Genomic DNA, 25,571 nt, shown 5'->3' on the forward strand with positions numbered 1-25,571 from the left:
CTATGCTGTTGATGTCAAAAGCTATGTGATGATTTATTTATTTATTTTTTAAAGTTAGCTAGTTTTTGTAAGGTTTCCCTTCTTCAATTGGTCTGACATTTAACCAGAGAAGAGTGGAGCATCGTTGAATACTGCATGTTGGAAAGTGAGGATAAACACATTGTTGAAAAAAAATGCACCAAAATTGAATTTCATTAAAAACAATCTTTGGCATGAGCTGCCTAGCAGAGCAAAGCAGAAAAGATTCACTTCTGTAAACACATTTCTATACGTAGGATTTTTATTATTTATTTTTATTGGATTTATGAAGTTGCAACTTCATCTATGTATTATTTATACGGTAACGCTGACTTCCTGTATGCTGAATCTTCAACCAATTAATGGGACGTAACTACCAATTTAACACTCCTATATTATATTACCACATACTTATTTTCAGGAAATGATTTAGGAAATTACAGATTTGTAAAGTACGGCATGTTTTTTCTACTTTTTAAATTTGATCCAACAATCTTGCACTTTGTAAACATATTTTTAGTATCTATGTTTATTTTTATTCAAAACAAAATGAAGTCAGTTAAGCTGTCCAGCACACACAGTGGGGGGTAAACATGACTGGCATCTCTTCTAATTTTGTTGACAATCTTTTAGAGTTTGTCGAATAAAGTTTAGAGGTTATGGGTACCGTAACAAAGGGGTTCCCAATTTTATTTTGCACTACAGAGAAGCTTTAATATTTACAATGTTCTAGCAGACTGCAAGAACAAAAATGTATATCCTGTTGTCATTGTGGGCAGGGCAGGTAGTGATGTAGAAAAGATGAAGTTCATACTAATACAGGCACAAATTGACTATAAAGTTATAAAATTATTATTCAGCTATTGTCAAACCTAGTCTATTATCTGTATCTATACAGTGCAGGCCTATATTTTTACCTATTTTGATGAGAAAAACAGACGTGCTTATTTTTAATCAAACAGCCAAACTCTTCGAATGTATTTGTGATTAATGAAGTCAGAAATTCTTCCTAGTTGAGGTCTTATGATGCTATAAAATGCATGTAGGGGTCATAAGATCCGGAGGGAGGCGGAGGGAGTGACGGATGATGTAAACGTGTGGAAACATGAGCGCCATTAGACAAGGTCCTGAAAAGTCACATGATGTCGGATCATAGTGATCAAGCGCCATTACATCAACCCCCGGTTCAAAGATAATGAAAGTTTGTTTGTACATGGAAACTGTGGGAACTCTGGGACATACTGATTATGACATAACTGACATTGATTAATGTCACTGATGGCACCATCACATGAAACAGTCAGAGTTCTGTTGTTGTTTTTTATTTAATAAGCTGGTTCATAAATTATCGCACATAAAAGATTCTTTTCAATAGTTACAAAGTGGATAGCAACTTCAGTTAGAGCCTGGAAAAAATAAAACACATGAGAAGAAGGTCGTTGACAGTGTGGGGCAGGAGGGGTTGATCGCGACAAATAAGGAGTTGACACAGTGGAGGAGAGTAAAGGGAGCAAACATGAGGGTTTTCAACATCAAACCACTGATATATTCCCATTACAGACGGTTGTCGTCTATCCTCAGACTAGCAGCAAACAAAACGGTGACATGCGTTTCTTATTTCAAAGCACGTGCCGAAAAACAACACAAGAAATGCTCGTTTCTGTTCTCCAGTGTATTCAAAAGAGTCTTAAAATAAAACTGAGGGAGTGAGGAGGGGAATAAAATATAAAATAAAACAAAAAGACATCACTAGCTACATGTGAGGCTCACGAAAACAAATCAAACTAAAACTTGTTGAAGTGGCATCTTCTTGGCTCGACTTTCCCCTTCTTTTCTCAGGAGCGATGGGTTTGACGAGAGGCTAAATCAGGGTTTGAAAGTGGTCAAGAGGCAGCGAGGAGATGATGGAGGAGAGTTTACGATAAATCATTTCTAAAGTGGAACAAATCCCCGATCTCTTTCTCTAACTGTTGTATCCTACCAACTATCCCCTCCTCCCCTCCTGATGGTCAAATCACGGCTGACCAATGAGCTTCGAGGGTGGATTTCTTTAATAAGACAGTTTTGGAGGAACGGGAGGTAACCCACCTCGCTAAAGACGGGTCTGAAGGAGCGATGGGTGTCCGTCATTGGCTAACGCTAGTTTCACTCTACGAGGCCAAACTCCTTTTCTCACTCTGGTTTGAGATTGCTTGCGGACAAAGTTTCTCTCTGTATGATGGGAGCCTACTTGGACATCTGCTGCTGAATGTGCTGCAGGAATTCATAGTATGAAGATGCCGACTCAGACTTATCCTCCACCAGGTGCTGGAAGAACGTAGCTTTAGCTGAAGCATCGTCCCTGTAGACAAAGACAAGAAGGTTAGAAAGAAAACAGCACTTGGTTTGTAATATTACATTCTATCTAAGGCTGGTATGGCTGACAATTGCTATACATGTCAGAGGTCGCACACCTCTGGAGCAACTAGGGGTTAAGTGTCTTTCTCAGGGACACAATGGTGGATGGGTCACAGTGGGGGTCTCTCACACCAAAGGCATAGTCTTATCCATTACGCCATCGCCACCCCATATTCATCAGAAAAATCCAAAAATGGGCATTTAGTCTTGCAGTACTGAGAAATACAACACTGCACCTATGCTTTATTTATTAGGCTGCTAATTAATGCTGTTATGAACATATTTGCTGGTTGGGACTAAATAAAGAGGCAAATAAACCTGAATACCTTTTTAAAAACTTTCAAATGTGCCGTTTTAAAATTGCAATAATTAAAGTGTTGGCCTCCATTTTATTTATTTTTTAGTCACTTACAAAGTAACTCTTTCATTTGAGCTGAAACAATTGGATTAATTATTTAGTAGATCAAAAGTAGATTAATGGGGAACTTTCTTAATAATTGTTAAGAATTGTTGTTTTAGTAATTGCTTAAAAAAACTTTTCAAAGACCTTTGAATACATAATTTAGGCTCTGGGAAATTCTAAAGGGCATTTTTCACTGTTCTGACATTTTTCTGGCAAAAGGATTAGTTGAGAAAATAATCAGCAGATGACTCAAGTGAGGATAATAGTTGGGTGTGGCTCTACTTTCATTAGTAGAATGTAACATGATGTGCTGTCCAAAAACGAGCTTAAATGTCAAGCTTTATAACACTACACGCAACCAATAATCTGAAGTTAAAAGTTCAGTTTACTGTAGAGACAAACTTCTAGCTTCAGTTATAATGTAATTGTGTAACTTTTTGTACTGTTTCCAGAAATGTCATCCAACTCATCACATGCATTTCGCTCAGTCCATTTGTACTGAGATCAGCACAACAACACTGGGGTGTCAACGTGGTTAAGCAACGATGATGTGCCACAGGAAACAGAAACAATGCGTTCCCTGTGGAAACCTTTACCACCGCTGTCAATCTGTGAGCTCACTGCTTACTATATGTTTACATTGGAAATATTATTCTGTCAACCTCAGGCTGATCTCTGCTGGGAGGAGGATTCCACTTAAGCATGAAACTGGCCACACCCTGTTTCTGTGTAGTGCAGTGATGTGTAATCAAGAGCAGATTGCTGGAAATGTAAGTCAACATTCTCTTCAACCAATTAACTATGGGACACACGATCACATGCTCAGATGGTCACAGGTGTGACCCTTGTGACAGCCACTTCTTATTGATGTGAATAGGAAACTAAAGCTGCTCTCAAACTCAGATTTATTCAATCTGCAATGAGCAGGAAATCCTCACATTGGAGAAGCGGAAACCAGAAAATGTTTGAGATTTCTTCTTGATAAATGACTTTAACATAAATCAAATTTCAAAAATACTGTATTATTTAGTGACTAATCACTTCAGGACTAGCCTACAAACTGAAGCCTTCATGCCCCAGGGACACCAGTGTCAGGATACAGTATATCCTGACAAAACATGTCGGTTTTACATTCTTTTTGGGTGGAGTGAAGAACAAAGTGGCGATTGTGTGGCTATTTCAGTGCTCTAAAAAGAAACAAAAATAAATAACAACCTGAAGGTATTTCATATTTCCACATCTCAGCCCTTTACTCAGAAGATAGATTTTTGTGATCCCACGAAGGTATTACAGCTGCAAAAAGCAATACAAACTTTCTTTTATCTCACTTCAATCTCCGAAATCCTCACACTACCGTGTCTTCTCACGCTGGACCCTTCTAATTTTTTGGCAGCTGGTAGCGTTAGAGGTAGTGAAACTCATTTTGCTGTTATGTAATTTGAAATCACGGTTGACTGTTGGAGGTGTGTACGGTCAGACTGGACCCCTTAGTGTTAGTAAAAGCCAGATGTTAATCCAGAAGTGCTTACTTGACGACATGTATAATGGAGCTAAATGCTCTGTTGTCCTGCAGCCAGTCGAGGAACGCTCGCACTCTCTCAGACAAAGGAGTCTCCAGCTCAGGAATGTGACTCTGGGATTCATAGAGTGAAAGAGAGCAAAACCAAAACATCAACAACATTGTTTTCACTGTTGTGTGTGTTTCAGATAGGAAACAGATAATGTAGATTCACACAGTGATCTCTGCAACGCAATGTGGTTAACTGAAATATGCATGTGGCTTAGAATGTGGGGTTTGTAGGTGGGTCTGGCATGCATCAAACCCCTTTCTAGAAAATACAATGAGCAGCATAAACAAGTGCTGACAGCTTTGTTCTGGGTGTTACCATCGCGCCCACGGTGTGGTAATGACAGAGCTTTCTAGGTAGCTGCAGGGTTTGTTAAAAAGCAGAAAAGCTACACCAGCAAATCTGTTTTGCTGTATAAGTAGTTTTTTTTATTTAACGACACTTGAGAAATGCAGCCCTCTTCTATTGTGATGCAAATCTGTGACAAAGTTTCAGGGGAAATTTGTACAATGCTGCATTGCATCATTCATGTAGCAACTGGGCGGTGTGTCCGTTCATGATGCAAAACAATACTGCCATTTCCCCATTCACAGCGATTCTGTTTCATTTCCTGATTTGTTGGATGTGAGTGAATTCTCTTCCTGAACTGAGCGACTTTGAATGCATCACCTTTAACCTACTTTTTGAAATGACAGCTGCTTGTACAGTTTTGTTCCAGAGTTTGTCTTACTGACCATGTTGGTGGGTATTGAAGCATAGTTGGGGCAGCCCAGAACATCTCTGATGAACATCTCATTGCAGCATTTGCCGATCCAAAGATAAAACACCTGCACAAACACAAACAGAGAGCAGCGTCAGGAAAGAGCATCTTTGTTTCACAGTATTTCTCTATAACATATATTCATGACTATATAAGGAATAATAAAACAATAAAAAACTGCAGGTTTCCAAAGCCTTTAAACGGGCTTTCACACCTACCTCGTTTGGTCTTTTAGACTTTTCAATTTCATCCGAACCAAAATTACAGGTGTGAAACCTCCCCTGGACCAAACAGATGAAATTTTGTCCGGCAAAAAGAGGTAGTCTTGGTCTGAACTGAACCATGGTTTGGTTAGTTTCTAGTGTGAAAGTATTTTTTGGATGGTTCAGACCATTTACAGGAGGTTCGGTGGTTCCCGTGTAAACCAGAAATAAACAAATGCACTGAAATAAGGACACAATTATAAATCTCCCGTGACAGCTCATCTTTTATAACACATGGAAGCAAACTGCCAATCACATCTTTGGTCTCTCCTCAAACGGAGGAGCAGAAGGATTGCTTGCCGTCTTGTCCTCGACCTGCCAGTGATGATATAATGTTCGCACAACGAGGACATTTATTTGGTGAATTTTGAGCCTTGAGTATAGTTGGTGCTGCAGGTAGTAATGCCATAATAATAACAACAATTTAGCGGCAACGTTATGCATCCGTTCATTCGTTCTTGTTAAAGCTCCCCACGGAACTGTTTACAACCCTGTCAATGTCGAGTATAGGGAGACGCAGGACGCAAGTCTGTCATGTAAAGTTCTTTAGTGCGCTCGCAGCATTGCAGTGTGAAACCAAACAAAAACTAACCGATATGCATCAAACTGTATCAAACCATGAACTTTGGTTTGGACCTTGGTGTAGACTTTCAGGTGTGAAACCCCTTAAGAAGCAGCATTAATAGTTTAGATCATTTCTTTCTCTTATTTTAATCAAAATATTGTTTCAAATATCTACAACTGCCTTCCAGGGATGAAACTGATATTTTGAACTGATATTCACTGTATTTAGGTTAAATAAGGTTAATTTTCCTCTCTGTATTTTATTTTTGTTACCAACAACCAATCCTCCAAACCAATCCTTGCCTGAGCCTTCACTTATCTTTCCCATAGGGCAAAATAACACTGCATTTGCCTTTACTTAAAATGATTACAAAAGCTTAAAATGATCTACACGTGTTAAAGCAAACGAGACAATGAGACAGATTTGCGGCAAAAGAACAGAATATATTATAAATGAGGAGAAATAAACATCATCTCCAAAGGCCCAGAGTGTGTTATGAATAAATACTGAAAGCTTACGTTGCCACAGTCCATGAGGAAAGCTCCATCTCTGCTCACCCTCTCAGCAGACAGGTGGAGCAGATGAGGTTGGGGAACCACTGTGTCGTTCAGATGGAGCGCCCCCTGCAAGTGTGACACAAATAGAGCAAAGGATTAGTTTGTTCCATTTATTTTCGTTTTATTTTCAAATAACAAAAAGGGACCAAAGTCACTTAATACAGTAAGTGTAAAGTGTTGTATGTCATTTTACAATTTACACACACACAGTCAAGGCCTTCAAAGTGGCTTAAAAAATGACGTCACCACACAGTCAAATGCCAGATCAGAAAGTTCTTATCTACCACATTTTAACTTCTGAAATATAATTTAGTCCATTCTTGTTCAGCCTTGTCAGTGACCTACCTGTTCAGACATGTTGTCCAGCCTGTACAGGTCAGGATGAACCATCCGCATCAGCTGCTGCAGCGGCTGCGTCTTGAACTCACACATGGCGAAGACCCGCTCGTCCAGCCGCGTGCTGGTGCCTGTCCGCAAAGCTTTCTGGAAATAAATAATTAATATTAATTAATATGAGAGTTTATTTTATTTCATTTATTAGAGTTTTTCTATGTCCTATTTTTCAGCCTAATGATGCTTCACAGTCACGTCGTACTTGTGAGCTGCCCCAGTACATCACAGTGACCGAGTAGCTCCACTGCAGGTTATAACCGCATTAACAAATACAAATTGAAAATCATTGTATTGGAATGAAGGTGGCTTAAACTAAGGTGTTAAGTTCTAATGACTCCAGTGTTTTCTCCATCATTGTTTGGCGGGTGGCGGCCCGATCTCCCAAAACGACCCCCCTGCCCAGCCCAATAGAATGAGAAATAATATATATATTTAGGTGACAGATAGATAAGATAGATGGATAGAGGAATTTGTAATGTTTTCTTACTGAACTGTTGAAATTTTAGTCATTCACCACAGGATTACACAACATGTGCTTAAATGGTGAAACGCAAAATTTAGGAAAAATTTAAATGGAATCTAGCAACAAATAAAAATTTCGATGGGCCCTATCCATGGTCTCGTTGCTTAATATCTAAATATAGCCTAACTAGCAAGCTTAACACGCCTGTTCCGCGAGACTAGCAGTTTCTAACTCCGCCTAAAAATAAATCCTAGTTGAAACACTGGAATCTGAAATGTTATCTATCTGCAATTATATGTTAATCAGCATTTAAGAAGTGGAGACCGTTTTAAATCTACAGGGTGTACACTAATGTGACCAGACCTATATGGGTATTTGTGTCAGATGACACATGGGTGTGAGAGAGAAAAGATTTAATTTTCCTTAGAGTGTTTAAAAAAGTATATCTTCTTCTTCCAGTGGAGCTGGATGTATGAATCCTCCTGGATGAATGCAGTCACTGAACATACAGAGTATGTGTAAATGTAGCTTTTATTTGTGTGTAGAGGGAAGGGTAGTGGTGATGTAAAGGCATGTTTTAGGATGTGTAATACTGATGTAAGGGTGGATTACTGGGTGATCATTTGCAAGATGTGTTTTACTTGTACGTGTGTCATTATGCACTAATGTCCGTTGAGCAGCCGCACCTGTTTGAGCAGGGAGAGGATGTAAACTGGGAAGAGGCGCATAGAAGCAGGGACGACAAGGCCGGCCTGCTGTAGGTTTGACACGTTGCTCTTGTAGGCGCTCACCAAATCCACCACTGCATTCACCAGGGCATCACGAGCATCTGACAGACTGGACGATATCGAGCGGTCGATAGCTGAAATCCGAATGCGGAAAAGATAAGGATGAGGGGAGTTTCACATCCACTGAAAAGGCTACAAAATTAAATAGCAGTACTAACATTAGGCCAGTAATACTCTACTAACTCTTTGTAAGCATTTCCTTTTTATCCCTGTGTAGTGTTTATTTACTGAGATTGTACGCTACAGACTCACCCATATTGGCCAGCAGAACAGTGATGGCCTGAACATCAGCTCCGGCATACACATCACTCAGTTGGTTGACCACCGGCAGACACATAGTATGGACCCGTATTCGCCTTTTTCCTACAGGAATAGATGGACGATTAATCCGAGACAGTAATACTATTTGAAAATGCATCACTAGCATTTGCCCAGCTGTGGATCGTGTATGAGCTTACAAATATCTTTAAATACCTTTATTTATACAATGAAAGTTTAAGAGTGCACACTTTTTCAGCAGTACTTTTTCACCCCAACGTCTCTACTCATGTGAGGTTTTAAGGGTCTTGCTGGTGAACAGTGTACTTAGCTCCCCATGACTGAAGTGTACGTGAGAGTTTAGGTACCTTTACTGGAGGTGTAGAGCAGAGCAGCCTGGAAGCAGGCCAGAGACGAGTCTGCCAGAGAGTCTTCAATTGACATCTGGACAGCAAAGGCAGAGTCTGGGTTCACATTAGCCAGGGACAGCAGGTCAGTGGAGCGCACAAAGAAGTTACCGTGGAACGTATGGATGGATAAACCTGCGGGCAAGCAGATAATAAGGGCAGGAATAAAAACAATGTTGTAAAAAAAGTATGCAGAGCAAGAAAAGAACCTCTCCTGCAAAAATAAAACACATTCAGTTGTAAGAACAGCTAAACCTGAAAACATCTTCCATTTTGTCCTTCTGTGTTTTTCACACCTGAAAACAGAGCTTCTGTGTGTCTGACTTTAGTGACCCAGTTACCTTTAGTGCATCGTATTCTCATGACCGCCTCAAAGCCGATCTTCCTGGTGAGGTAGCGCTCGAGATCTCTCTGGAACTTCTCCAGTTGAGCTGGGTTGTGGATGTAATGGAAGGAGGGGTAGTAAAATACGCTGCCCGCTGAATATTTGGAGATACATGCTGAAAAATAGGAGGAAGAGGAAAGGAAAAGTATTCATTTACAATTCAATTTCTTATTGTTATGGTGATAAAACCGCCCTGGGTGGCCTTTGCACGTTAATGTTAGCATTAAGCTCAAAGGAATACTCTGATAAATCTGTCTTTCTAGTATTCAAAAGAGCCTGGAGGCTCTGAAAAGATTCTAGCTTGCTCCCCCTGATGACAGCAGCTGTAGTAAGCAGTTACAATGCTTTCCAATTATGACCCACAACTACTGACCGGAGGGATCAACAATGGATAAGAGTATAATGCTGCATGAGCAGTTTGAAAAGTTTCAACAGATGCGTTAATGCTTTTTGTGCCATAATTCTGGGCCTCTATTAGGACAGACTGTTACTGCTGTGAATCAAAACCAACTGTAGCTGCCATCCTGTGTGAAGGAGCAAGCTAACAACTTTTCAGATCCACCTTTCAAGCCCACAGTCACCGTTTAATACTCAAAAGATTTTCAGCAGAACAGTTCAGGCTCATTCAGTCATTTGTTATTGGCATAGCCCGCCAAAAAAAGTGACACAAGGAACTTTTGACCCAGGAAACCATCCCACAGTTTGGATATTTCTGTCAAGCAGATAAACCAACTGACTGAAACTGTCATTCCCAAGACCCGAAGCCCCTCTGTGACTATAGATATGGATTTTTCTTTGACAACGAGGTTGAAATGTTGGGTGTTCTTACATAACGAGGCAAGGTCAGCATACTGGGAGCTGAGCAGGAAAAGATCAACCCCAATTTGTTGACCAGAGCAGTCCAGTGCGAGTTTCTTATAGAAGTCTGTGGCTGGGCCGAGGTGCTGAACTCCCTGAAAAAGATACAGACTTATTACAAAAAGAAAACCCTCATGTTCTGTGTTGTGGATCAAATTACCACCAACAGGAGTTTTACTTTCCTTAAACCTCCTCCTGTGCTATTAGATACACTCCTTCCATTTTTGTTTTGATGATTAAAGTGTCCACTAAATGATGTATGACAAGGATGCAGACTGAGTTCATGTATTTGTTCATTGCTGGATTTGATCAAGAGTATAACTTTCCATGGTTTTTCAGCCCATAACTCCTCATGAAAGCACAGAAGCTAAAGAATACAAAATCACTTTCCCGTAGGAAGCACATCTGTTCTTAGTTCATGATTAGTCATGATTTTTGGACACTACTGCTGTAACTTCTTGGCAGTTTATTCAGATCAAAAATAGAACACAGATGAAGATCAATAAATCACAGCGCTCAGCATTCTCCATGGATGCTTTTTCCCTGAGCTCCAATTATGACATTGCTGCTGGTAATAAAAGTGAGTCGTGGTAAGAATATAAATACACAATGCCAGAACAATAAGTATAAATCCAAACGATAGGGGGCGTGGAAGAGTCATTTCTTCTTGTATTTCATGTGTTATGTGGTTTGGTTTTGGCTTCACAAATCACGGGGAATGCAGCATCATTTAGAGGTTGCGTTATATTTGAAAAATGCAGGTGTTTTTGGCTTCGGAGCAACGGAGTCTGAACCTTTTTATTATTATTCATCATTACTGCCATTATTATCATCTTTTTATTGATATTTGTATTATTACCACCACTATTACTTTACATCTCTGTGGAGAAATAGCATAGTGCTATTGTGTGTTCTCTCTTTCCTCCTTCTCGCTCTCTCAACCCAACGGGTCGAGGCAGATTGACGCCCACCCGAGTCTAGGTTCTAATCTATCTGCTAAACGTTTTTCCTTGCCACTGTCACCAAGTGCTTGCTCATGGTGGGAATCTATATGCATAGTGCAATGAGATAACTTCTGTTATAAATTGGTGCTACATAAATGAAAATGTAATTGAATAAAAAATAAATAAATAAATAAATCACATGGCTGACAAAGACAAATAGCAGCAACCACATAAACTCAAACTTTATCATCTGTACATCAAAAAAGAAATATATTTATCATACTTGAAATACAGTACTTCATAAAATGTCTGCCCTCTCTTTCATACCTTAGTGCTCGAGCGCTGGTTGGGGTCTTCCCTTGACTGCAGCGCACCAGCACCTAGTGTGGGCAACTGGGTCTGAAACACTGTGACACGGCCCCCAGTGGGTGACATGAGCTTGTAGGCGGCTTGTAACGCAGGGCCAAGGGCACTGTGGGTCTCCATGCTCTGGCTGAACATGCCCGGCAGTGACGTCAACAGGTCATTCACCAGCTGGGGGAGAAAGGGAGGGAGAAATAAAATCGAGAGAGAGGGAATTGAGCAAATAATGAGAGAATAATGAATGAATAGGAAGAAAGAGTGTGATTACACAAAGTGTTGTAGTAGCTATTTATGTTCACAATAAACAAAGGGTGTACCTCTTTGCTTTCCTTTAGGTTCACCATCAGACTGTCATGAGACGGTATGAAGATGTCTGGAAAAAGAAAAACTTTTAAAAAAATTTCCAGAGTATTTTAGAACAGAACAAAGGAACCCTAATGAAGGGTTGGTACATAAAGATATCGTTGAAAGAACTGAAGAAATCATTAGGTGTGGTCAAGAACATGCCCTGACATAACTTGCTCCACTGTGTGTAGGCATGTTCTGAATTACCATTCTGTATCCTAATGTGTAAATACAATATAATTGAAAAGGGATTAGAGTTACATATCTCAGTAAAAAAAAAAAAAAAAAAAAGAAATTCTAAATTATCTTTAAAAATTAAATTAAAGAACAAAAAGACAAAGTTCAGATGTAAAAATGTACAATACTGAAATGTTCAGACAGTTTTCTACTTATGTAGAACTTGTACTTAGCTGTGTTGTTTATTTTGGACACCGTTGCCACTTACTGTTACTGGTTAAAAAAACAAACTAACATGAGCAGTCGTACCATCTATGTCCGATACTACAAGCATCTGCGGCTGGGACAGTCCCTCCTGGAGGTTGTAGAAGTGGATGGTGCTGTCGAAGGTGAGGAATCCCACCCTGGTGCGTGTATCCCCAGGCAACCTGAAGCACATAACCAGTCAGAACTAGATTAGCTGGAAACATAACCGTTCATAACCTGTAACATGTGTTTTATGAAGAAATAATACTAGTAAATACTAAACTACACTAACCTTGTACTTTACCGCAATCATTAAGCAAGCAAGCAAACAAACTCATAAGCAAGCCACATTTATGTTTACAGTATTGATTATCAACGGCACTCACTTATCCAGGTTCTCCAGTAGTAATTCACAGAAGTACTTAAGGTAGCCTGCTTCCACAGCATTGTGAGACACATCCAGAACAAAGAGGTAGGCCGCTGGCTGAGGGGGCCGCAACTGAACACACACGAGGTAGAACAAATAGATGATTAGTGGGGATGCAATGAAGATGATACAGTGTTAAAACCAGCCAACTTGATTTGAAAAAGTTATTGTCTAATATATATGTCTAATTTTACATCTGTGTAAGAGACACATGTATGTACCCTCTTTTTTTGTCAGATTTAACGTTTAAAGAGTCATACTATGCTCATTTTCAGGTTCAAAATCTTATTTAGGGGTTGTACCAGAACAGGTTTGCATGGTTTCATTTTCAAAAAACACCATATTTTTGGTCCTACTGCACATTGCTGCAGCTCCTCTTTTCAACCTGTGTGTTGAAGGCTTCGTTTTAGCTATGGAGTGATGCAACTTGTTTCTACATGATCTTTACTGGGAGTTGCATATGCGGAGTTCCTAATTCCTAGTTCCTAGTTCCTAGTTCCTGCTGTTCAGAGTGTTTTTGAGGGCGTGTCGGACTAGCCACTTGGCGAGCATTATGACGTGCATTTTGATATGTCGTCACAGGAATCAAAAGGAAAAGGCTGGACTACAAATGAGCTGTTTTCAGGCAGTTGAGAGCAGTGTTTTCTGTGTGAGATGTGAATGCCGTTTGGGCTGGACTTTGGGCTTTTTCCACTTTGCAAACTTATTACATGCACACAAAAAAACCCCAACAATTTTTATATCTATTTTTAGAGAGAGCGAGAGAGAGAGATGACCTCTTCAAAGTTCATAGGAACACCCATGCCTCCAGATGTAGTTGCACCAAGACATGACTGCCCTCTAGTGGACAAACAATCACACTACATTGAAATGCACAAGACCTCAACAACAGCCAAAAGTTTAGGATCAGCACAGACAATTTACCATGTAGTCTGAGGAGGCAATGAACTCCACAGTGGGGTTTTGGACCTCTGGTCTCTTATGGGGCTCGCCATACGATCTGGTGACTGGGTTGTACATAAACTCATCTGGAACTGAAGAAAGAAAACAGACAGCGGGAATGACATCTGCAACACTGTGCAGTAGAAAATTATAATTATAGGACTGGCCACAGAAAACAGGACAGTAGAAGACAAATGGAAATCAGTAACATTACTTTCTGACCCAGAATAACTCGTGATTAAACTCATACCATCATTGACCCGATAACAGAGGTTGCACTTCCACCTGCGCTGATCCAGGAAGGTGACAAACGGATTGATGTAGGTGCGACAAGAGCGACAGCGAACTATCGTGTTCGATGTTATCACCGGTAACTGCTGCAGAGAGAAAGAAATAAAGTGGGGGGAGAGAAATATAGAGTAAATGCTGAGAGAAAGCACACGTGTCGAGTGAGCTAAACATTTTACACGCCATGTTTTCAAGATGTTCAAGATTAACCTCAATCTTGACATTCTCAAAACATTCCTCTACTCACGCCTCAGCAGACGACTTGAAAAGTAAGCTCGTCTAGCACAGCGGTAGTAAACAAGGCGCATTTGTTTTTGGACCTAAAGCAAAGCATATTCATAGCCGTTTTTCTTTTTTATAAACCATTAGTGGTGCCAGGATTTAGACTTGACTGGTAGAACTGCGGAGGAGAGCGAATGTCTGTTTTATAATTCAAATCACAAATATTCCACAAGCACAGAGTCATGGTGTCAAATTGGCAAGTGGTGTAGTGTCTAACAAATGGTGAGTGTGAAACCTTCCATCTATGGTGTTAGTCATCTACTATGAAAGCAGTAGTGACAACTGAGCCTGAATGTTCCTTTTCTGCCAAAAGATCTATAAGTTCATCGTAGACTGTGGATACACTTGACAGTTTCAAGGTTCTGCATCCGAGTGAATATAAATCAAATTCACACTGGACCCTCTGTGAATGTAATTCAGCCTACTCTACTGTTACAATACAGCTTGAACATTAATCTGCCATTGCTGCTGCTTGAGTGAACAAAGTTTCCAGCTACTTTCAAACTTTTACAACCATTTGTCTGGTGTTAACCTCGTACTTGTTTCTCACGTGGCACCATTGCTTCCCTGTTCTCCATCCGTTCAAACCTTCTGACACCATGTCAACTAACGCCTCTATAAATACCCATCTTCCTGCACCTTATTATTCTCCTCCTCCTCCTCCTCTCTGTCCTGCTGTCACTGCAGCTGCTGTGATCGATAACACACTCATAACTGGTTCAGTATAAGGGATGAAACAGTATGAAAAATTTCACATCACGATTATAGTGACCAACATTATGAAGGTTATCTGTATTATCACGCTATTGTAAAAATGTGCTGAAAAAGATAAAAATGTACTGATACACACACTATTTCAACAAGTTTTCTATTGAAAATAGCTATGTATTCTTCTCCCAGCCTTCAGTTAGTGAGAAAGTATTTAAATAATACCGTAATCAGCAACCTTTAAATATAATCATGTGATCCTTTATTGTAACCTCATTTCAAATACTCACCCAACATAAATCTTTATTTGCAGACCCATCAGTCACACCTTAAAATTAACTCAAATAGTTGAAGCTACAGTAGCCCAGTCAACTGTACTAGTGTCGCAAAATCAACACGGACAAGATACGTAGAGAAAAACCTTGCTGGGACATGAGACAAAGAAAGTTTATGCCTGGATATCCTCATGTACTTTGAGCTTTTTGGGGGTTTAGGCATCACATCATACCTGTAAGTCTCTAAAGGGGTGGAGGAGGAGGCCCAGAGGGAGCCTGGCCTTGTTGAGTAAAGCCTGAGTCTGGGGGATGCTGGTCAGGGTACACCTGAATGTCCTGATCAGCAGAGAAACACGGGGAGAGAGAAAGCGTATTAGATAACACATCGACACACATATTCAGTCTATGTGTGCGAGAAAGAGATTATTCCAAGAAGTTAAGATCTTTGAATTACGATGTGCGTTATATAGTTCATGATGTCACTGTCTTACATACACAGTAGCTACTTTGGTAGATTATTTGGAGGTGAAATATAATGAACTCAAATGTTGACTTTTGGGATTCAAAAGCAATTGTAGCCGTTTCAGGAATAAATACACAAAGCCCAGTAGGTAAAGCTCTCTACACATTACTCACTGTGGACTACAGTTGACCTTTTTGAGGTCAGGGGTGAGGTTGGGTTCGGGGGCTTCAAGGGGCCTGGGGGGCAGCAGGTTTCTCTCCTGTAGCAGGTTGACTGGGCTCAGGGCCTCCAGCTCCAGCTCTGGCACGCCGCTCAGCCCGCCCAAGGCTGCGGACAGCTGGGACAGGTTTGGGAATGGCTGCAAACGAAGCAGAGATACAGAACTAGTATTTACTCAGGTGATGAATCAGGGCTGGTTTGTCAGTACAGCAAAACAATACAGCTGCAAGAGGATGATCAATTTAAATATGAGCCTAGATAAAATGAAAAGATCAAAGATTCTATACCAACTTTAACAACACTTATTAAAAGATAAAGTGTTAATTTGTCAAATCTCTTAGAATAGTTCCGCGTTGAGTTTGCAATATTTTTTATTAAGTTCAACATGCTTAGATGAACAAACTACACTCAACATACTGATCTCTCTTTCTTATGTTTTTAACACTTTCTGGATAAGAATAGAGTACTATGGCAGAGATCGTCTATATCAGGGGACAGTTTGTTTATTATAAAAAAGGATAAAATAACACCAGATTCACCCATAAGAGTTTTTTGCCCACTTGGGCTGCGGAAACAAGAACAAAGTTGCTTATTTACACATTTGTAATACTGTACTGTATTTGTGGCAACAAAAAATTAAGATGTGGTTGTAAATCCAGAGATCTGGAACTAGACTGGAAAAATGTTTTTCACTTGCAAATACAAAACAATCAATCAATCAAAAATAATAAAATAACATCCGTTTAATTTAAGGTGTAGCCTCACCTGAGAGCACTGCTGGTAGCTTGACTGACCATACGGGTCATGAGAAGGTGAAGAGTCTGTGTGGGAGGCCGGCCCCTGCTGATAGGCTGGCTGCATGCTGGGGTAAGCATAGTTGCTATAGGGCGCGGCCTGGTTGGTCATATTGTTGGAAGGCGGCATGGAATCTGGGCCACAGAGGTCGGCATTGAAGAAATTTGATTCATGTTTGGCAGACAGGTGGTTTTTAATGTTTTAACATGATTATGACAGTCAGCTTAGCTGCTTAATGCATTCTGTAAATATATTGATGTGGTAAATGTGTTGTGCGTCCCACTTTCATCACAGGCTTTTACATTATTTGAGAAGTGCATCTCATCATCCTTTCACAGCAGAAAAACAAGTCACCTCTCCCATATCTCTACTTGTTGTTATTTCACCAGATTTAATTAATTAATTGAATTAATTTGCTATGTTCTACATTGTGTATTTCTTTTTTATGTTTTCTTGTCCCCACTTTCCATCAACCTGTTAAATTCTACATCTGCTTTGCATCTTCCAGAACCATTTAAAGACCACCAGAGTGATTATGTTGGGGTTTATCTATGATCATGCTCACACCCAAATGCAACATGATACATTTTCTCTCGTCAAACTTAAATACATTCTTACATATATACGCTTAGGTAATGTATATATTTGTGCGTAGATGTTTATCATTGAAACATACCCGGATAGTTTCCCCCTTCCAGGGAATCATAGCTGTTGGGCACCGGAGAGGCACTGCCTGTAGTGGAAGAGGACGTGTCACCGCCTGACAGAGGCAGAAACACAGAAAGAATTAAAAACTGACATAAAAGAGCAAAGACTGCTTAAGAGGGCTGGAGGTATAAAGACCGAAATGAAATATAGTTAAACAAGGGCCCATCAGGATAGCAAAAAATACTAAAAGAAAGGTTGAAAGATAAAAATGGGAAGAGGTAAGGCCTCAGCGATTGAAGGACAAAAAACTGTAAATGAAATCAACAAGAATGAGAAAAAAAGGCAAAGAACAAAAGACTAAAAACATTAAAGAGAATTAGTTTTTGTTTGGCAATGAAGAGTGGTGTGTTTGGATTCCCTCAGGCTGAAGAGAAAGTAGAGAAACAGATGAGGCAGAGTGCATTCGGGAAAGAAAAGATGATGAAAGGATGCACTTAAGTCTTGAATAAGAAAGCATACGAATGTTTGGTGGAGCACACAAGCCTCAGAGGATAGAAAACAAGGAGGGAATGCAGGAAAAACATGGAGGATATAAACATTAACAGAATTGAATAAGATTAAACATTATGAGATGGGTATAGAACAGCATTATTATCTCTTAAGTATTTTATTTGCTGTTACTTATTTTAGTTCATTCTGATTCTCACGCAGTCTCTTGTCTTCATTCACACTTTTATGAAATTTTAATTATTACAAGTTAGCCAGGAAAAGATAGGGAAAAAGAAGACATGCTGCCAGAGGGCGGTCAATGGAGTTAAAATCGGCTTTGTTTCATGAGGAAGGAAATGTTTTAAACTTGTTAAGCCTCAAGGATACACACAAACCATGGTATTGAGCGATTACTAAATGTAAACATAACTGTTTATTTACAAGAAAACTCCACATTTCCTCAACCTGCTTCTTTGTTTTTACATTTAGTTCTTAATTTCATACATTTCCCAGAATGCCTTTCAACACACAGGGAGAAAAGGGCAAGATATTGATAAGTTGTGTGTATCAGTGTATAAAGGGTCCAAAAATTCAACAGGTCTTGTGGATGGGGCATCATGGTGGCCAATAAAACGCAGACCATGTAACCACACCATCCTGGTTTGACATGTCCTTCCACTCTCTCCCTCTCTTTCTCTGTGGTCACACTTCCTGTCTGATTCTCTAATGTACTCTAATCAAATAAAGGCAAAACATCCAAACTATAATCTTACCAAAAAAGGTCTTGTAGATGCACTGCATTATGGTCTATTGCAGCCACTGTTTTTTTCCCTCTCATGACCAATAATAAAAAGGTTTTCCCAAAAGGATTACATGGGTAGAATATTTGAATGAACCCATTAATCCGTGTGGGCCAAAAAGAGGGATCAACAACAGAAAACCAAGACACACAGGCCTCTCTCTCTCTCTCTCTCTCACACAGAGAGCTCATTGGACGGGAGAGGATCCAATTATCTCCTACTAAATCGGACCAGCGTACTACTGGATTATCTGCTCTGGAGGAGGAGGACACCAGAACAGCTTAGCCTTTGTCCTCCTCCTCCAAGATCCTTCTGACACCTCCTCTTCTCCTTTGGTCTGTCAGCTCATAGATGAATAAGTGGCATGCTACCCAGGGTTTGTACGAATAAAACAAAACTTTTTATATTAAGCCTTTATAAGCTGCTGACTTACTCAGTATAAATGTCCTTTTTCTTCCAACCCTGCATTGTTGTCTGTAAGATTTTTAGTCACAAGCCCACTTTGCTTGACCCCAGGCTATTGCCACCCCTGATTAGTGATAATTAAAGCTCCATATTGTGGCTGACAGCGTCCCCTTTCTAATCTGTTTCTCACAAGTGACACTGATCTGATTATCTACAATCACTGTGAACAGGGGAAAAAGCTGTAGAAATCAACAACTGGTATTTTGCTGCAACAGACAACCTGTAAGATAGACATGGAAGACTTGAGAGATAAAAGCTAAAACAAGCTTCTCTTTTTATCAAGAAGAGATGTGTAAATGAGTGCGAAGCGTACAGACAAAACCTTCACCCATGCTAGCTCATGGGAAGCAGGTGAGTCAGCAAACACATACACAGAGAGCCTGAACCTGCTGTCAGGGGAGTGGCTATATTTAAAAACTTGTTAACCTCTGGCTGATGACACAGATCCTGAGGGATAGTAGAACACCTAAATGGTACAAAACACACACATATACAGTATGTACAAGCCCGTTGAAGCACAGTAAAGTACATTATGTGGTCTAGATATTTAAAAAGTAAAATAAGTTATATCTCTTAATCAAATAAAATAATTAAGTTTATCCTTTTCAAATGTAAGATGCAAGTTTAAAGCAACATAAAGTAAAATCAACATTTTGGCGTAACATATTTACATTAAAATAACAGAAAGTCAAAAGCATTTTTCTTTTTAATGGTGGACACTTTTAGGGCTGCAACTTGTGGTTATTTTCATTAGTTATTTTAACCTTCCCCTGACCACTCACACACATTCACATATGGAGGATACCAAGTACAACCCCAGTCTGATCTGGTGGCCACTGATTAGTAACACACATTACTAATTTCCAAAACTTTTAATTGCTACGTTGTCTGACCAACAGTCCAAAACCCAAAACTATCCTATTAATAATATGAAAACAATGAAAAGCAGCAAATCCTTACATTTTAGAAGCTATGACCAGACATTTTTGATTGATAAAATGTCTTAAACTATTAATCATTTATCATGATTTTTGTCAAAACTAAAAATGTGAACTTACAATTCTCATACTCAAACTCATATCCAAGGCCATGGGGTTATACCAGAATTTTAGAGCTTTAAGCAGACCAGAAGAAAGACCACAACTTACTGATTTATTTCCCATCAGCAACCACAGTTGGTGGTATGCTGGTAATAACAGGTGCACTACAGGTGGATGATATCCCAAAGACTAATAAGTGAGAGGGAGCTAGATAGCATGCATGAATGACTCTTTCCACTGCATGACAATCAAGACAAGCAGAACCTGGCAGAAGCTTTTAAAAAAGAAACCGAAATGCCAACCCACTTACCTCTCACCTTTCTGAGACACAAAGTGTCATGTGATGGAGCAACAGAGCAGAGTACATGGATACTAAAAAGATGATTCAGTGTCAGTACTGGTTGATTGTGAAGGGGAAAGAGTACTGGGTAAACTTTGGAAGGTTGTTGAAGTGGCAGCGGGACGCAGAGGGAAAATCTGATTAGCCTATTAGAAAGCGGAAGGTACGAATGATGAGCGACAAACTGATAAGCGTGTTGGTAGGTGGAGCTGAAGCGACGGATGAACATCAGACACAGATGACGCTGCATTGGTAGGGAATGGAAACGCACCACTGGTAAACAGGATGGGTGTAGTTTTCATTATTAAAGGAGATGGGAAACGTTTAACAGCATGAGAAGGTTTAGGACAGAGTTGAAGGAGTTTCTGAGGATGGAGAAAGTGGTAATAAAAGGGGTTATGGGGAGGAAAAAGCTAAAGCAGACCTGCTTCCTCATCCTCATCTTCCTCCTCCTCATCATCATCAGAGCTGGATGACGAGGGGCCTGCGGCTGGGCCTGAGGTGGTGGCAGAGGCAGAGCTTGCTCCACTATTAGTAACATATCCATACTGCATGCCTGTTGGAAGAGGGGAGTGGGAAGGGCACATAAGAAAACTGTCAAGACTGGGTAATCGACAGCAGACAGGGCGGCGGAGGTCGGGCAGTAAACTTAAGTTAATGTAGTGTATGTGGTGTGTGTTGAAGAAATTAACGTCTCCGATCGATTGATAAAAGTAGCTGGATGTCAGACAAACTACCTTTAACAACACCATAATACTGAGGCTCTTTGCTTTATTTGATACACTTTGTCTTCATGCATAAGAGTTATAGACCCACGAGCAAAATTTTCTGCCGATGAGAAAAGGTGAGTATCACAACTTGTTTTGCATTAAGGTGTGTTGCTTAACATAAACTCCATATCCAGTGTACATTTGAATATTTTAGAGGGCAGCTGACAATTTGGTACAAAAAAAACAGACACCTTGAAACTTACATGCACACACAAGCAGGTGTAAAGTAGGCATAAAATACATATCCCTTGTTGTGTCAAACTGATTGTAGCACCTGCAAATATGTTAATCCCCGTGGGACTGTATTACTCATAAAGTTGTTTTTTGTGTCAGTACTGTGGGTGGCCTACTGCTACAGAAATGTATCGCACAATCTATTCAGCAAATTGCATCGCAATAATGAACCATAATGATCACAATCATTGCATTCACCGTTACAATGAAGCTTATATGCAGCTTAAAATAATAAGACCACTTGATTAATGAACCACTTGAAATATTTGTAACAACAAGCTGTGGCATTAAGAGTTGCATCCGCTTTGTTTGTTCAGTTTTTCTCATGAGGTTGTCTAACATGTTTTCACTTGCTCCGGGATAGAGAATTAATGATTTAGGCGCACATTTTACTAAACAAGGTATACTTTCTTTCTCTGTGGAGAGACTATGCAAAGCTTCAAAGTCAATTGGGTTTTGCAACCACAATTATGATTAAATGCAGGCGCAGCTGGTGCAAGAGTCCTTTGGTCTTAACCTGCTAAGCTGACATTGGAAATATTCACAGGTCACAGCCAAAAAACAAAACAGCAGCAGGCAGTTGAGTGGCAAGTTTCAAATTTGTTTCAATACTCACACCTGCACATTTGAAACTGTGCGTGTGTGCAACAGATTACGTGTGGTGCATTTCCAAAGTGCAGCTGTGAACATGTGTACCGTTCACACACACACACACACTTGCACACTAAACTTGGAGCAGGATTTCAAACATTCAAATAGTAGATCTAAACATAGGCTGAATCAAGAGTTTGCACCAGAAAAGACAAAAAACAGGCACCACAGCACTGCAAAACCAAGAGCAGTCATTTGTCCTATAATGACCTCATGTTCAAACACCAAAGTAAAGAAGGTTAGAAAAAGAGTGTTCACGTCAACACCAATTCCAACCAAAACACAAAGATAAAATAAAAGGACACCTTCTCAAACTACTGCACTAGTGTGATGTTTTTTCTGTAAGCAGAGAAACAAAATATAACAGGAAACTGATTTTATGTTGACCTTTTAACTACAAAAAGGGTTTCTGGTCTCAAAATTTTAACACAACCCCCCAAAGAGAATTTTAAACTATAGGCTATTTTGAAAACATTTAAATTTTTCTTTTGAAGAAGCTGAAATTAATATTTTGTCTAAAAGATTAACTGCACATTGGCAGTCTGTCAACTTCTAACTTTGTACATACAGAAACTGCTAAAATTCCTCAGTTAAAACAACAACCACCTAATTTCACAACCTGCTGTTCATCAGTATCAGCAGTAACAATGGTGATTCATCTTTTTGTGTGTGTTGCATCAAAGTAAAAAACCAAAACCAAAAACTATAATCTGACTGTTACCTTGGTGGTGGCCCGGCGAGGAATGGACTGAAGTGGAGGGGGTTCCTGAGGGTGGCTGGTCTGCTTCTGCGCCACCACCACTGCTGTGACTGACCCTGCCATAGGAGTCATAGCTCAGAGATGCCTGGTGGCTTTGGTGGTAGTGCTGGTGGACTGTGGTGTGGGTGACAAGAAAGAAGCCAAACATAAATAAAATGTAGGACACCTCCAACAGGAGAATAAAAGGTCTGCGTAACCCAAGATCTCCTTAATGAAGACTGACACTCAGGAAATACATGAACTACAAACAGATATTTGGCTGCTTACATCGTTATTTTTGGGTTTATGTGTGTACCAGTATGGTTTGATTTTTCACTCCTATATTGGCTGATACAAACAAAGATTTTTGTATTTGCACAAAGGCAGGTTCAAAACCTTTTAGCCATGCCTAATCAACTTAAGTGACTTGAAGAAAAAAGATTATGACACTTTTGTTCTGTAGGTAATTAGAAAGCTATACTGAGTGACACACACACACGACTGGAACGCAACAATGCAGTGTTGGTAAGAAAGTATTTGACTGATACCAATACAGCTAGTATACATGCTTTTGCAACATCCAATGCATAAAGTGCTCTGGAATAAACATATAGTTTTATAGAATCTTTTGAAAATGTCTCACATTCCAGCCTGCAGCTGATCAGCCTCAGTTTAAATTAACCATTCACACACGTACGTACCTGTGCTTCCTTGACCATTGACTGTCGGCACCAGTTGACTAGGAGGAGCGACACTGTACCCAGGCTGCACTGTTGTTGTTGAGGCCGGCCGAGAGGTACTGTACTGATGTAGGGGTGCACCCATCTGAGTGGGCATGACTCCAGGCGTAGAGGTGCTCTGGGAGGAACTCAAGGTGCCGTACTGGCTACTTCCAGGCGCCGACGGGTAGGAAACAATTGGGTAGAGGGGTGCTCCAGGACCACCTGCTGGTGCAGGCATCAAACTGGGCTGCTGCTGCTGCTGTTGAGTGGGCTGTGGTGGGGGAAGGTGGTACGACTGTTGTCCATAGTAGGATCCTGGCGTGGCATATGGTGGATGCTGCTGCTGGTTGTACTGGGCATTTGATGGTGGTGGTCTTGGAGAGGGAAGGGTGGCATATGGCTGAGATGGAGGGGCAGAGCTCGAGGGTGCACTGTATGGGGAGGGTGCTACATGATGCTGAGGAAGGTGATGGTGGTGGTGGTGTTGATGTTGCTGATGGTGGCTCTGGTAGTAGTTAGCACTGTGGGCACTGTTCGTGATGGGTGCTTTGTTGGGAGCAAGTGTGGAGTGAGCAGGAACGGTGGGGTAGCTCTGTTGTTGAGGTGGGGGTCCATAGCAGCCTGTAGGTGGATACATGGATTGGTATGTCTGTGCAGGACCTGAAAAGAGGGAGGGGGTGGTAAAGTGCATGTTCAATGAGATTAGAGCCAAAAAGGTTAAGTTTAGAAAAGCTCACACATTAAGTACTGAACAGAGGTTAACCTTAGCTGCAAACAAGCTTCATCAGTAGCTGTTAGCTGCTCTTCAACAGTAAGGGTTAATATTGAACATGCATCCCTGACAGAACAGAAACAACCATTAATAAATACTAAATCATTACAGTGCGACTTTAAATCGACTAGTTGTTTTAGCTTTCATATAAAGCAGACATTATTAAATGTTGGTGCGCAATCTGTCACACAGTTCTCACCTTGCTAACTCTTAACTGTCGATTCTCGTTAGCCGCTATCTCCTCTGGGTTTCACTACTAACTCTGTAGGTTAGCTCTTCAGTTAGCTAGAGTTAGCCACCATCTAGGTTTAGCCGGAACACTCAGTTTTTTAATTAATTTACACGTCACCCTAATTTATACTTAAGTAGTAACTATTCAAATTAATACCAAGGGACAGTTGTACAATTTAAACAAAACAGCGGCTGACTATCTGACATCACAGAGGGTTAGCATGCTAACTGTAGCGAGCCGGCTAATCGCATCATTCGGCCTGCTTTACCATTCTGGTAGGGGGGCGCAGCTCCGCCGTTCGGCGTCGAGTTCTGGCTGTAGCTGACGGAGCTGTTAAGGTTTCTGTAACCCGGCGCAGACATCGCTCAGTCCTCCCGTCCTTATGCCCACAGGTACACGGGTGGGTAAATACACATGAGCTGCGGTGTCCCACAGCCTGGTTTCACCCTCGAAAAATGCGGCAGAGAGGCTGCTGCTGGTCAGTGAAGACCCGGGCAGCCTGGCCAGGTCTGCTGGGCTGAGCTGAAGCTTCCAGTCGGTGTGTTAAGGACCTTAACTCCTGGATCTGGTCCTCTCACTCCCTCTTGTGGAGTTTCAGTGAAAGTATGGAAGACATGTAAATCAACTGTTTTATTATTTTACAAAAAAATATTTTTTTTATATAACTATCTTTTGAATCCTTTCTGTATTCTGTATTAGGCATGTACTATTCATATCTTAATCTATAGTCATACTTAAGATCTGCAGCTATATTCTACGCAATTCTAGGTCGCAATACTACCTAGAATATATTTGCACAATGCCTAACTTGTGGCCTAAGGCAGAGGTTTTCAAAGTGGGAGGTCCAAATAGTTTCATAGAAGAATATTTTACATTAGTTTCCGTAAAAAGGACACGTGGAACAGCCTAAATGTGTGTAATTTGGTTAAAGAGAAAGTTTAGAAATACAGTCTGATCTGTCTATGATGATAGACATTCAGGACTTGAGCAAAACTAATTAAGGATGCTGTGTCTTTTTCCAAGCTTTGCCTGAGGGGAGGCCCACAGTCTCAGATTTTATTGTAGTATACATTGTATTTTTTTTAAATAAACATTGTATTCAGTTTTTTATA

General features: G+C 40.4%; 1 protein-coding gene across 3 annotated transcripts; it reads right to left on the minus strand.

Moving 5' to 3' along the window:
* Positions 1-1,324: 1,324 nt before the first annotated feature.
* Positions 1,325-25,001, minus strand: sec24b (SEC24 homolog B, COPII coat complex component). 3 transcript variants are annotated; one of them, XM_038698747.1, is made up of 24 exons: positions 24,728-25,001; positions 23,435-24,115; positions 22,716-22,868; positions 20,764-20,895; positions 17,234-17,317; positions 16,528-16,691; positions 15,717-15,901; positions 15,314-15,416; positions 13,778-13,904; positions 13,510-13,619; positions 12,545-12,657; positions 12,222-12,340; positions 11,708-11,763; positions 11,355-11,561; positions 10,055-10,178; positions 9,182-9,340; positions 8,802-8,975; positions 8,428-8,538; positions 8,074-8,249; positions 6,877-7,014; positions 6,493-6,597; positions 5,121-5,213; positions 4,348-4,451; positions 1,325-2,359 (listed from the first exon to the last, which is right to left on the minus strand). In XM_038698747.1, the coding sequence occupies exons 1-24, from the start codon at positions 24,819-24,821 to the stop codon at positions 2,245-2,247; spliced, it is 3,627 nt and encodes a 1,208-aa protein (XP_038554675.1). In that variant the 5' UTR covers positions 24,822-25,001; the 3' UTR covers positions 1,325-2,244. The 3 variants fall into 3 exon arrangements, with proteins under 3 accessions (XP_038554675.1, XP_038554676.1, XP_038554677.1); XM_038698748.1 differs by lacking the exon at positions 24,728-25,001 and adding an exon at positions 24,427-24,644; XM_038698749.1 differs by lacking the exon at positions 20,764-20,895.
* Between the last annotated feature and the right edge of the window lie 570 nt (positions 25,002-25,571).

This window comes from Micropterus salmoides, unplaced genomic scaffold (assembly GCF_014851395.1).
Source record: "Micropterus salmoides isolate LMB-PRFRI ecotype aquatic unplaced genomic scaffold, ASM1485139v1 Ms_hic_scaffold_5, whole genome shotgun sequence".
NCBI classification, from domain to species: Eukaryota; Metazoa; Chordata; class Actinopteri; order Centrarchiformes; family Centrarchidae; genus Micropterus; species Micropterus salmoides.

Bases quoted from the DNA above. Each gene is read 5' to 3' on its own strand.
- sec24b (XM_038698747.1), bottom strand. From the start codon at position 24,821: ATGTCTGCGCCGGGTTACAGAAACCTTAACAGCTCCGTCAGCTACAGC. The intron at 13,905-15,313 runs GTATGATGTGAT...TTCTCTCTGCAG, and splicing joins ACCCCTTTAGAGACTTACAG to CAGTTACCGGTGATAACATC. The intron at 8,976-9,181 runs GTAACTGGGTCA...GCTTGCCCGCAG, and splicing joins GAGAATACGATGCACTAAAG to GTTTATCCATCCATACGTTC.